The 11,926-nt window shown below is 41.3% G+C and overlaps 3 protein-coding genes across 7 annotated transcripts; 1 reads left to right on the forward strand and 2 right to left on the reverse strand.

Annotated features, from left to right (window-relative positions):
* Positions 1 to 812: 812 nt before the first annotated feature.
* Positions 813 to 3,557, forward strand: LOC108021320 (uncharacterized). Its single transcript, XM_017089986.4, has 4 exons — positions 813 to 1,032; positions 2,001 to 2,273; positions 2,383 to 2,520; positions 2,999 to 3,557. Exons 1-4 carry the CDS (start codon positions 948 to 950, stop codon positions 3,472 to 3,474), a joined length of 972 nt encoding a protein of 323 aa, XP_016945475.3. The 5' UTR covers positions 813 to 947; the 3' UTR covers positions 3,475 to 3,557.
* On the reverse strand, positions 3,514 to 6,772 carry fon (fondue). 2 transcript variants are annotated; one of them, XM_017089983.4, is made up of 5 exons: positions 6,677 to 6,772; positions 6,205 to 6,217; positions 6,098 to 6,124; positions 4,340 to 5,777; positions 3,514 to 3,855 (listed from the first exon to the last, which is right to left on the reverse strand). In XM_017089983.4, exons 1-5 carry the CDS (start codon positions 6,723 to 6,725, stop codon positions 3,703 to 3,705), a joined length of 1,680 nt encoding a protein of 559 aa, XP_016945472.3. In that variant the 5' UTR covers positions 6,726 to 6,772; the 3' UTR covers positions 3,514 to 3,702. The 2 variants fall into 2 exon arrangements, with proteins under 2 accessions (XP_016945472.3, XP_016945473.3); XM_017089984.4 differs by lacking the exon at positions 6,098 to 6,124.
* Positions 6,773 to 7,977: 1,205 nt separating this feature from the next.
* On the reverse strand, positions 7,978 to 11,719 carry LOC108005130 (keratin, type I cytoskeletal 9). 4 transcript variants are annotated; one of them, XM_017068313.4, is made up of 6 exons: positions 11,565 to 11,719; positions 10,126 to 10,227; positions 9,503 to 9,776; positions 9,329 to 9,403; positions 9,016 to 9,241; positions 7,978 to 8,350 (listed from the first exon to the last, which is right to left on the reverse strand). In XM_017068313.4, exons 2-6 carry the CDS (start codon positions 10,184 to 10,186, stop codon positions 8,111 to 8,113), a joined length of 876 nt encoding a protein of 291 aa, XP_016923802.3. In that variant the 5' UTR covers positions 10,187 to 10,227; positions 11,565 to 11,719; the 3' UTR covers positions 7,978 to 8,110. The 4 variants fall into 4 exon arrangements, with proteins under 4 accessions (XP_016923802.3, XP_016923810.3, XP_016923817.3 ...); XM_017068321.4 differs by having other exon boundaries at positions 10,126 to 10,202; positions 11,565 to 11,684; XM_070996569.1 differs by lacking the exons at positions 7,978 to 8,350; positions 11,565 to 11,719 and adding an exon at positions 8,865 to 8,933.
* Between the last annotated feature and the right edge of the window lie 207 nt (positions 11,720 to 11,926).

The following is an 11,926-nucleotide window of genomic DNA, read 5'->3' on the forward strand; positions in this document are numbered from 1 at the left end:
ATGGAGATATGCAAGCAGCAAAGCGAGATTAAAATGCGCCACCTACCGGCGGTATACAGATTTAAGCGTTATGGGCGTTAGAGTTGGATTTTTGGATCAATCGATAGGTATCGACGAGACCAATACATTTCAGTTAAAATTTTTTATCTAGCATGAAAATTGTGGGCGTCACAGGTTTTCGCGGTTTGTGGGCGTTAAAGTGGGCGTGGCAAACTTTTTTTTGGGTCAATCGATAGGTATTGATGAGAACAATACATTTCAGTTAAAATTTTTATTCTAGCATCAAAACTGTAGGAGCCACAGTTTTGGGCGGTTTGTGGGCGTTAGAGTGGGCGTGGCACTGTGCCGAAACAAACTTGCGCTGCGTAAGAAGCTCAGGAATCTGCACGCCAAATCTCAATAGCCTAGCTCCCATAGTTTCCGAGATCTCAGCGTTCATCCGGACGGACAGACAGACGGACAGACGGACAGACGGACATGGCTAGATCGACTCGGCTAGTGATCCTGATCAAGAATATATATACTTTGTGGGGTCGGAAACGCTTCCTTCTGCCTGTTACATACTTTCCGACGAATCTAGTATACCCTTTTACTCTACGAGTAACGGGTATAATTAATCAACATTATAAAATGATTAAATCCAATTTATTATAAATTTGCCACACATTTTTTGTTGCTGTGCAAAAACATCAACAGTAACTAAAACTTAAGTAAATTTAAAAACAAAAGCAACTTTTTTCTGCTCTCCAGCTTTGCCAGTTAATTTTAATGAATCTCCGTTGATATTTGAAATCAGCTTGGTTGTTTTGTTTTGCCTCGCTTAGTTGCTAGTCGGCGGTTTTCAAGTGTGCACACGAGACGCGCTCCGTTCTACGTAGATTTATTTTCGAGAAACTCCTAAGGAAATACCCATATACCCATTAGAGCACTTGATTCTCCGCGGCAAGATGCTGTCAACAAAGAGCTCTTTCACCGCCCACCTATTGCTATTATTTCTTGGTGGCCTGCTGCTAACTCATCACTGTGTCCAAGGTTGTTCAGAGTAATTGGTCGGCAATCAATCACGCGGCGGTCGAAAGAAGTTCCTCCATGAGTCAGCTGGATTTTTGGGGAATAGATGGGGTTTCGTGTCAGCCAATTGAAGGGAAATTCCAGTGGTTTGGAAACCACGAAATCAAACAATCTAATCAGATCTCCGGGGATGAGTTTGTAGGCAAAGCAATTAGGCTAACAAGTATTTTTTTTGCCAAATAACAAACAATACCCAAAAAAATATTTAGAGAAAAAACAATTTGTAGTTTAACTAAAGGCAATATTAAATTTTAAAAATAATTCGTTGATGGGGATTTCAATTTAGAATTCAAATAAAACGATTTGATTTTCATTAAACTTCTTAATACAATTTTAATTAAATGTAAAATCACTTTGCGATGCTCTATTTATTTGATTTAAATCACATTTCCAAAAATCGAACCAAAAGTGCTCAAATCTCTTGAGGGATTACCGCAGAATTAACTAAACAATCGATAGTAATTGGAAGCTCTAGATTGTCAGCTGGGCAAAGCCCTTGGGCCCCCGAAGACCCGCACCCCGAAGACTCGCTGACCCCTTTGCCCCCTATTTGTTAGTCTAATTGGTACTCCCCCAGCGAAATCCGATTCTGATTGAGACTAATCCCATAATTGTGGCTGTGGCCGTGCATATTCAAGTGCAACCTGAAATCGGCCAGGAGCAGCTCAAGTTTCAGATTAGTTCGGTCGGTTGGATCGCCGGAGAGCGTGGTGCATATCCATAAATAAGTCAGCGTGTGCTAATTGCATCACTTATATGCCACGGACCACCACGAACACGCTCCAATTCGTCCGATTAAAGTCCAGGATGGAGATGATGGTGGCGGAGATGGGGTCCACTTGTGTTTGCATAACTTTAATTAAATTTCTGGTAAATCTAATTTCCATGCTAAACCGAAAACAAACAACGATGATGGCGTTGGCAACCAGGTCAGGCGAGTAAAGTGTCCTCCAAGTTGGATTTCGATGAGAGCGATGGCAGCAACAATCAGACGGGCTTATCCGGTCAGTCGGGAGCTGGAAATGGGAGCTACGACCCTGGAACGGGACGAAATCTGGGTGGTGGTGGAGGAGGAGGAGGAGGAGGTTCTGGAGGGGGCACCACCACCAGCGGCAGCGGAACATCCAGCGGGGGAAATCGACCCAAGATCCATGGAGTCCGGGTCACCGTCGATACGGGCGATGGACAGCAGCAAACGAAAGGTAATTAAATTCCCTCACACCCCGACTGCGAAATGCAAAGCACCAAAAAACTAACGAATTCGATTCCATACCCTTCGGCAACCCCGAAAATGAACCAAAATAAATACAGAGTCCAAGGAGAGCGTTGAAATTACGGATTTGGGCAAGCACAAGAAGCGTGTGGGCATCCACACGGACATCACGTTCGAAATAACCTCCGATTCGGATGGGAATGAAACAAGCTCCGCTCAGCAGCAGGGCGACAAGGGTGAGTAGCCACCGAAATCCCCTTTCAATTCACTTTCCCTGTTGCACCAATTCAAATAAGGGGTCAGAGCAGTAGCAATTTAATTTGGTGACCAGGGAAATTAATCTTAGCTTAAAGGTTAATTTAAAATGTATTAACCTTTTATCAAAACAGAGTAGCACAAAAAAGATATACAAATAATTGGAACCAAAAGGAAGTTATCAAAAAAGTAAAGGCTATTAAATATAAAGTAAATATTAGTCTTAAGGAAAAGGCTATAGCATATAAAGAACGTGTTAGTTGGATTTTAGTTATCAGATCCACAGACTTGCATTCATTTATTATTATAGTTATAAGAGTTACTTGTTGTAATTTATACTTCTCTGACTATCAAAAGTACTACTTATTATATCCATACTTATCTGCTCAATAATAGTACCGTATTATTATTATTATATTATCATATTATAAATATTATTATTATCAAATTTCCAAGCAGAGGACGCCAGTGTGCCCATTTACAAGGGTCGTGGCGGCAGCGACTCAAAGCACAAGGCCCGTAAGCCCTATGACCCGAAATCCCAGTGGAATCCCAACTTCTCCGGCGAGCAGCGTGGCTACCAGGGATCCTCCAATCGTGGTGGCTACCAGGGATCCAATCGCGGTGAATACTATCCGCAGTACTATCCCGAGAACGTGTACACTGGTGGGAATTCCGATGCAGGCAGCATCTACAGAAACGGAGAGACCTGGACGCACTATGTACCAGTTTGGACCACGGAACGGGTGCCACAGGAACAGGGACAGATCTATCGACGACCCAGTTGGAAACCCTGCTATTGCATGTCATCCGCGGATTTTAGGCGGCGTCGGGATAGCAAAGCGGGAAGGGATCCGGTGGATCTTCACAAGAGTGTAATCAACAGTGGGGTAGTACAGGTGGTAGATGGCAAGCTGGAGAGACCCTTCTCCTGAGGAACAGTCCTACACCCTAATTAAATTCTTCAAATTCCCTAACTTTTTAAATAAAACTGTCGTTGTATTTTTTTTTATTTTGACATCATTGCTTTTACTCACAGCGGGTGACTTACAAACAAATCATTTAACATTCACATTGATTTACAAAAAACTTCTGAAGTTGTGTAGTCAACTCCATAAGAACACGAAAGGTTTCTGGTTTTGGATGGAGCTCGGTGTCGCCGTTTACGAGTGAACACTGTGGGTGCCGAACTTGCCGTTGTCGTCGACGGAGGCGGTGGCCGCATGGTAGCCGTACTGCTTTCCGTTGATGTTGACGTTCTCCCTCTCGCCGGTGGCCAGATCCTTGTAGTTGCTCACGTGGCCATTGGAATCGAACTGAGAAATGAGGAAAGATTTAATTACTTTGAGTTCAAAAATAAGGGTATGAATATTTATAATTCTTTGACTAAAAATAAAAGCTATAATGGTTAACGCCCCTTCATATTAGTTAAATTTACCAATACGGATAGTTACGTATTAGTAAAAAATGTTAACAACTATTAAAAATAGGGACGTCTATTTTATTGTTGCTTTGGTTCCTATTTAATAGTAACACTTTCAAAAAATAGTAAGTAAATGCATATTTTGACTGCTTGGAAAAGTAACTATTTCGTTGGTCAAATTGACATTCGATAGGTAAGAACCATTTACCTATTATGTTGATACATTTTTACTGAAAGTCTTTGTAAGATTATTAAAGAATCTGATTGTTTTAAAAAATCGGAGTTCTAGAAAACATTTTTCAAAAAAATTTCACACTTAATTTTAAATATCTTTATAGATAAGATTATATTTTTGATGTAAAGGCGGATCGACTCACCGAGTTCTGGGAAGACCACTTGGACTGCTTCTCCCACTCCTTGGTCTGGAAATTGCTGCCAGCACCGCTAGCTCCGGCTCCGAATCCGGCTCCAAAGTTGCCCGCTCCGGCCAGCTGCTGTCCGCTGGTCTGTCCAAGTCCAAGTCCAAAGTTCTGCTGGCCGCTCAACAGGGATCCACTAAGCAGGCTCTGCTGTCCGCCAACCTGTCCGCCCAACAGAGATCCTTGGCTTCCGCTCAACAAGGAGCCACTGAGCAGGGAGCCACTGCTTCCGGCGTTCAAGGCACTGGCGGAGTTCAGGGAACTGGCAGAGTTCAAGGAGCTGGCAGAGTTGAAACCAAACTGGGAACCTGAGTTGAAGGCGCTGTTGTATCCGGAGTTGAGACCAGCATGAGATCCTCCATTGAAGGCAGTTTGGGCGGCATTGTATCCGGCAGATCCGGCATTGTAGCCACTTCCAGCCTGCACCACGTTGGCAGAGGCTGCTTGGGAGGCCGCCTGCTGGCGGGCCGTCTCATGGGTCTGGCTGAGGAGCTGGCCCAGTTGGTTGTTCGACTGGAAGCCCAATCCCGAGGAGATACCGGAGTTAAGGGCCGAGCTCTGGCCAAAGGAGCTGCCGAACTGGGTGTTGAAGGCAGAGTTGCTGCCAAAAGTGGAGGCGGCATTCGATCCGTAGGCCAAACGGGCACTGGCGGCTGGCTGCACCAACTGGGGTGCAGAGGAGGTGGTGGTCACCTTACGGTGGTAGTACTGGGAGCTCTGGACGGGAGCCTGGACCACACGCAACTGAGTGGGTTGCTCGACAATTCGCTCCTCGTGGTGAACGTAACGCTGGGCGCCACCGGGAATGGTGTAGGTCACCTGCTGGGGTGTGGTCACAATCTTCTCGTGGCTGTAGTACTCGGCGGCGGGGGAAGCAGTCTGGACGGTGTTGACACCACCGAAGTCCACCTTGTGGCCGGCATTGGCGTTCTCGGCGAACTCCACGTTGCTGCCCACCTGGTGGGCGGCGGTGCTGGCGAAGTTGGCGGCGGAGTTGGCCTGGAAGGCGGCGTTGCTGGAGAAGGAGGTGCCGAAGGAGGCGGCGTTCTGGGCGCCAAACGCGGCGGCGTTCTGAGCTCCAAAGGAGGCAGCATTCTGGGAGCCAAAGGATCCAGCACTCTGGGCACCAAAACCGGAGCCAAAGGAGGAACCACTTCCTACGCCTGCACCACCGTCAACACCACCCAAGGACTCAACAGCCTGACCACCAGCGCTGGCACCTTCGGCGGACTCAGTAGCACCCACAGATTCGTAGGCGCTCTCCAAGTTGCCGGAGAGATCGGCAGATCCAGAAGCTCCTCCGTAGCCACCTCCATAGCTACCACTTCCCGCGCTGCCTCCGTAGCCGGAATTCTTACGAGCCTGCTCAATCGCCTGCTGGTGGGCATTGTAGTGGCTAAGGATTTAAGCAATTAACTTAGTTACTTAAGGTACATCAAAAAATAAAAACATTAACACTGCGATTAAAAGCAATCTCTAAAATCAAAAATAGCTCAAGATCATTGGAAACCAAATAAGTATATTTGTTTCTTTGGTTTTACATCTTTTACTTTTGATTTTGAAAGATTTTAACCCAGTGCCAAACCAAGTACAGTCTAAACTAATCGATTAAATTTTTATTAAAATTTAAAAGTGCCAAGTCAGCCAATGGGGAAATTTCAATTTTTTGTAGTTAAAAAAAGGAAAGATCTTTAACATTTGCCACAAAGCACTTACCGAGAGTGAAAACTGTCGCGTTTAGGTCTAAACAAATATTAAAATGATATAATAGAAATCAGACCATAAGTTCAGATCATTAATGAGCATTTCTTAGGCCAACTTACCTAGCCTGGAAATCTGTAAATAAAAGAACGAAAAATTTGTTAGGTACTTGTATATAATAAATAATTAATTTATAAATATAGGTCAAATTTGCTTTATAAATTAATAATACTGATTCAAAAATTTTATTTTTCAATTTTACTTTATAGGAAAAAAAAACTGTACAATCCTTAGGCACCTTCTTATTTAAAATAAATTACGTTTTCCTTATTAAAAATTATTATACCCTCCTAAAGATTTACAATCTCTTATCGCCACACGCGCTGCATTTTCTGAAAACTACACAATTTTCCAATAACGTTGTGTACATATTTCATTGAGAAAAAACCCGTGAGCCGCTGACGACACTCGGGTTCACCGGAACTGATAAGCAGCCTCCAAAATCATGGACCACATAAACAGGATCTAAAGAGCACTATTTACATCCTATATGTAATTTTCAGGATTATTTGATTTTGTAAAAAATTTCACTACCTGCACAGACCACGCCCAGGCAAAGGGCCAAAATCAGAATTTTATTCATTTTGGTAATTTTTTGTTAACTTTCCGGAAAACACGTTCGACGCTCACGATTTGAATTGTACTAATGCAATCGAGCGAGTGGAGCTCCGCTTTAAAGGCTCAGACTTCGATGGTGATAAGGTGATATACATATACAAATGTAAAACTCAGACTTGAATCAGTTCAAGATTTTGACCTAGAGAGGTTGACACTGATAGTACGACGGATTGAAGCTCGGAATTGGTGCAGAAAGCCGGGTGATGAAAGTTACTTGCGACATCATCGCCCTATATATAATATTTTAAATTCATTTTTTATGATCGGCGGAGCCTTGCTCAAGAACTGCCATATATTTTGTTGCCATGAACAACAGCATTATCACTTTTCCGATTACATATATATACAAATAAGCTTATAGGTGGAAGACAATGGTAATGAGCTCACTTTGAACTTAGAATCAATTGCGAACAAGGTAAACGAATATATAAAAAACCTTGAGCTCTAAAACGTATTCAGGAAGTAATAATTTCGCTTTCCGACGTATTTACAAAACTAGCTAGTTTTAACAACAGTCTGGTCATTATTTGTTTGTTACAAATACTGCGTCTTATGAATTTTACAAAACTTCGAAGAAGTGATGTAGTCTAATCGATCGATCCCACTCTTTTCTCTTAATATAACACTAATTGTTAGCTTTAGATAAATTAATAAATAAATAATCGATCGATGGATCTATTGTAGTACCACTTTTAGCATAAAAAACTGATTTAATAATATTTTCGATGTAATCAGTTTGATAATATATTTTTTAAACATTTTTTTCAACAAACAATAAGAAGTTTAATTCACTTTTTAAACAGCTGCCTCACTAACTTTCAGATCTCGGCTCCCGTTACACTCAACCTCGAATAAAGAATACGATCTTGAAGTTTAGCCATTTTATATTGAATCAAATGTGATAAGATAGATCATTTCCGGTCACCTTTGATACGCTCATCCGTCCAGAAAAAAAAGAAAACATTGAATCAAAACAAATACAAATAACCTTTAAGACAATTCATGTACTGATTACGTATACTAGGTTTATTTATATTCGTACCTAATCAAATACAATAATTTTATGCCACATAGGCAACGTCAAAATCAAGGTCAATGTACAAGTTTTGCATATTTTTAAGTCTATGCGAGTAAGAGAGAGAGAAAAAACTTTCTAATTAAAGAAAGCTTTTTGTTATAAACCCACTAGAAATCCCATTGATAAGAAAGTTTGTGAATATATAATAAAATACACGTATATTTATATATTTTTGTATACTTATTAATTCGGTTCGGTAAGCTTTGTTAAATGGGAGTAGATGTTAGCCTAGCCCACAAAAGGTGTCGGAAAAGGGAGTTCCGTCGATCTTCCTAAGAGTGCACCGAGTACGTGGTGACCTTTCCGTTGTCGTTGACCGTGGTCTGGGCTCCCCGTCGACTGGTTCCATCTCCGTTGCTATGGCTGAAGGAAGACACCGAAACCCCCTTGTAGCCACCACCGCCGCCGCCACTGCCTCCTCCGGAGCTGCTGGAACTGGAGTACGAGGAGCCGCCGCCGCCACTTCCGCTTCCGCTTCCGCCACCAAAGCGATTCACGATGTTGGGAGAGGCCTGTAGATGACGAATTTTGTTTAGTTTATTAGTTCATTCGGACATTTTATCTATTAAAATTATAAATATACTTTAATATTAATAATTAGGGTTTTCAGTAACAAAATCCTGTGCACCGATTTCATTGGAACAATTTTAATTGGAAAAATTAGCTTTAAAACAGATTTTTGGATTGACTTTGGAACGGGCCAAAAATTCAGTTCAATGTTTATTTTTCCCTTCTTCTAATTATCTTCAACTTTCAGTATTTTTTAATATTTTGCCAATTTTATTTAACACATTCTGTCAAACATCATTACCACAATTTTAGCCTTTCGCATTTTAAAATTCATAAAACTACGCTTAGACAGTCAACCATTTGAACAAAATTATCAAAAAAAATTAGTTATTTGAATTAAATTTTAATACATTTTTTTAAATAAAGATTGATAAAGTTTGAAATGTTTTGTTTTAGAACAGTTCATAGTCAAATTAAATCAACTTTACTCTAAATCAATTTATTTGCTCTACTGCGTTACTACCAAGGTTCCTAAGACCGGAAAAATTTTTTTTGGTAGAGGTAGATGCTATAATTGTTAAAATTCTAAAATCACAAAGACTATTACTTCGTATTACTTATTATGGTCTTAAAAAATGTTTATGATCAAAATGAGTATATTCCTTACCGGATTGGGTGGGTTAATAAAGGCCGTCTGGCGATAGCCATTGGGTCCGATAGAACCCGAGGCGGAGGCATAGCTGGGTGCATATCGATGTGAGTTATAGGAACCAGTGCCTGATCCTGATCCTGATGTTGATCCTGATGCTGAACTCGAACCTCCTCTATAGCGATTCTGGCGCACTAGATTATCATGATAGGCCTGCTGGGCGGCGATCTGCTGCTGGATACGACTGCAAAAAATAAAATATTAAGTATCGTAGCAAAAAAACCTGTGTGTTCGTATTGGGATTAGTTAAGAACTAGCTAGTGGTAATTACATATCGTTGTCGTCGGTTAGAGAAGCATCCGCAGATGCATAAGCATTGCCAGCCGTGGCCAATCCCGTTATAGCTCTACAAGTATAGATAGATTCAAGCGTTAAATTAACCCTTAGCCCACCATATGACTACCCAAGAACCCAAGCCAACGCCCCGAAAAAGATCGATGCTCACTGTTGGTTGGCATAGTTCTGGGCCAGGATGTGGTTCGTCAGCTGCTGATGGAATAGATACGGATCGATGATGCCAAAGTTGGGCGAGCTGCCACCATAGTCATCGTAGTCGTAGTAGCCACCACCTCCGCCACCAGATCCCACATAGCTGCTATGTCCAACGCCTCCCCCACCGCTGTTATAAGATCCCGTATAGCCACCGGCTCCTCCTCCACTGCTGGCAAATCCACCCGCGTAACCTCCTGCGTAGCCGCGACGTTTTCGGGAAGATCCAGCTAAAATGGAAAAAATATTAATAAGTACTTGCACCACAGTCTGAAAAGAATTTTAACTAACTTTAGTTTCTTATTAGTTTTTTACAAAAATTTATTTTAAAAAACTCGTTTATACATATACATATATATATCTCTAATACTAATAATATTCTAGATTATCCTTATAAAATTTGTGTCGTCTGCATTTCCGAAATTTTATAAATTTTGAAATTAAAAAACATTTTAGAAACCCTAATCTTTTCATATATATTCAGCAAAGCTTAAACATATTCTATAATATGTTTATTCAACATTAAATTTAAGTATTTTTTTATATTTCCGGAAGAGATATATTTATGGGCTTACTTACCCCCCGACGATTCTTGATTTAGGGCACTCATCACCACACAAATAAGCAGAAATTTCCACATCTTATTTAACTGGCATCTGCAAAATTGGTTTGAAGTTTTAGCTGGGGAAGTAAAAAATAAAACAAAGAATTCATTGAGAACTGGTTTGAAAAGTTTTGTAAATAGAACTTGTTTGGGACCAACGATGCATGTTTTAGGCCCTATTTATTTTGTGTGTGTAAGACTAAAGCGGAAACGGATTTACTCGCATATAGATGGCAAGATGACTTAGTCTTATGTAAGATAAGATCTGAAGTTCGCCCAGTAGCATCTGCTAATGACTGGGACTTGCTGGCTCATTGTTCCCCGATACTGATACTTTCACACCCATTGTCATTAGCAGCCCCAGGGCAGAATCCATAAATCCGCTTGCATAAGCCGGTAATCTGTGCAGGGTTAGGGGGATGCACTCCCAGTAATCGATTCTTGGATGCCTAACCGAGGGTCATTGGCTTCACTGCATCCCCCGCCCTTTCGAGCCACGAAGCTTACACCCCATAGTCCGCAATTACAAGCATTTCATATTTATAATTCTGACCCGGCCCACAACTAATTGCCCTTACACGATTTTTCCATAATGAATTGGCGAAAAGAAATCACGGGGCCGGTTAGAGGGAGGAAGGCCTGGCCAGCCGTATCGAAAACAGAAATCCCCGAAATGTAAATTAATGGATCTCCATATGACTATGTATATTATTGACTCAATTCGTTTGTTCGGCTGCCCAAAGAGAAAAAGAGACGAACGAACCGGTTCTCACTAATTTGTTCGGCGTTTAGAAATTGATATTGAATGTTTTGTTTCATTATTTTATTTTGTTTTTCCCTCTTTGCCTGCCATCTGTATATTTTTGGTGCGCCATTTATATTCCAATCTGATTTTTTTGTTGATTTTTACAGAAGTTTTTCAAGTTGCCATTAGAGCGGGGACTTTTTGTTTTCAACAATTGGGGTGTTCTAATTGAATGACTTTAAGGCCGAGCAACCGGTCTTAAAGATGATTAACAATTTTCTTATTTTTTTCTTGAGTATATAAAATATTAATAATTAACAACTTTTTGCACGGCTCTGTTAAGACAAAGGAACTCGTCTGAGGAGCACTCCCGATGAACGAACGTGTTTTGTTGTTTCGCCCCTGACTTTGATGATCACCGAACTGTTTCAATGCGAGCTACTATACAACATCATTTAAATCACGCTGATAAAGCGGACTAAAATTGAACACTTTGTACCACACACCACATACACTTCCCAATACGGAACCAAAACTGCGCAACAAATTGGCAAAACTATCAATGTTATATTGTTGAGATCGCCGGGAGAGGTCTATCTATAGACAGAGAGTTCCAACGAGTTCTCAGTTAGCAAGTAGAGATACAGAAACACTGTGAGCACGACTCACTTGATTTGTTTATGATTCGATTCCTGACCAGTTTTTGTTTTTAGATCTCGCACTCTCCGTGCGATCTTCTTCACTGGACGACAACTGATCGACGTCTGAGTCGGAACAGGTGAGTCCAGGTCCTCTTATAAACGATCGGACACCTGTGGATTGGACCGTAGCGATGACGACGCTGCGATGACACCGTCTAGAGAGTCGAAACGCCGCTTACCGAATCACTCGCCTCGGGGATTTATTATAAACGGGAGGCTCGTTGGCTAAATAATCATAATAAAAAAGTCGTTACTGTTTCTCTTCCCCTATTGAAAGCGTAACTTTTGATATAAGTCCTGGGTATTTTTAAACCAGGTACTAAAATAATA

This window comes from Drosophila suzukii, chromosome 2L (assembly GCF_043229965.1).
Source record: "Drosophila suzukii chromosome 2L, CBGP_Dsuzu_IsoJpt1.0, whole genome shotgun sequence".
Taxonomy (NCBI): domain Eukaryota; kingdom Metazoa; phylum Arthropoda; class Insecta; order Diptera; family Drosophilidae; genus Drosophila; species Drosophila suzukii.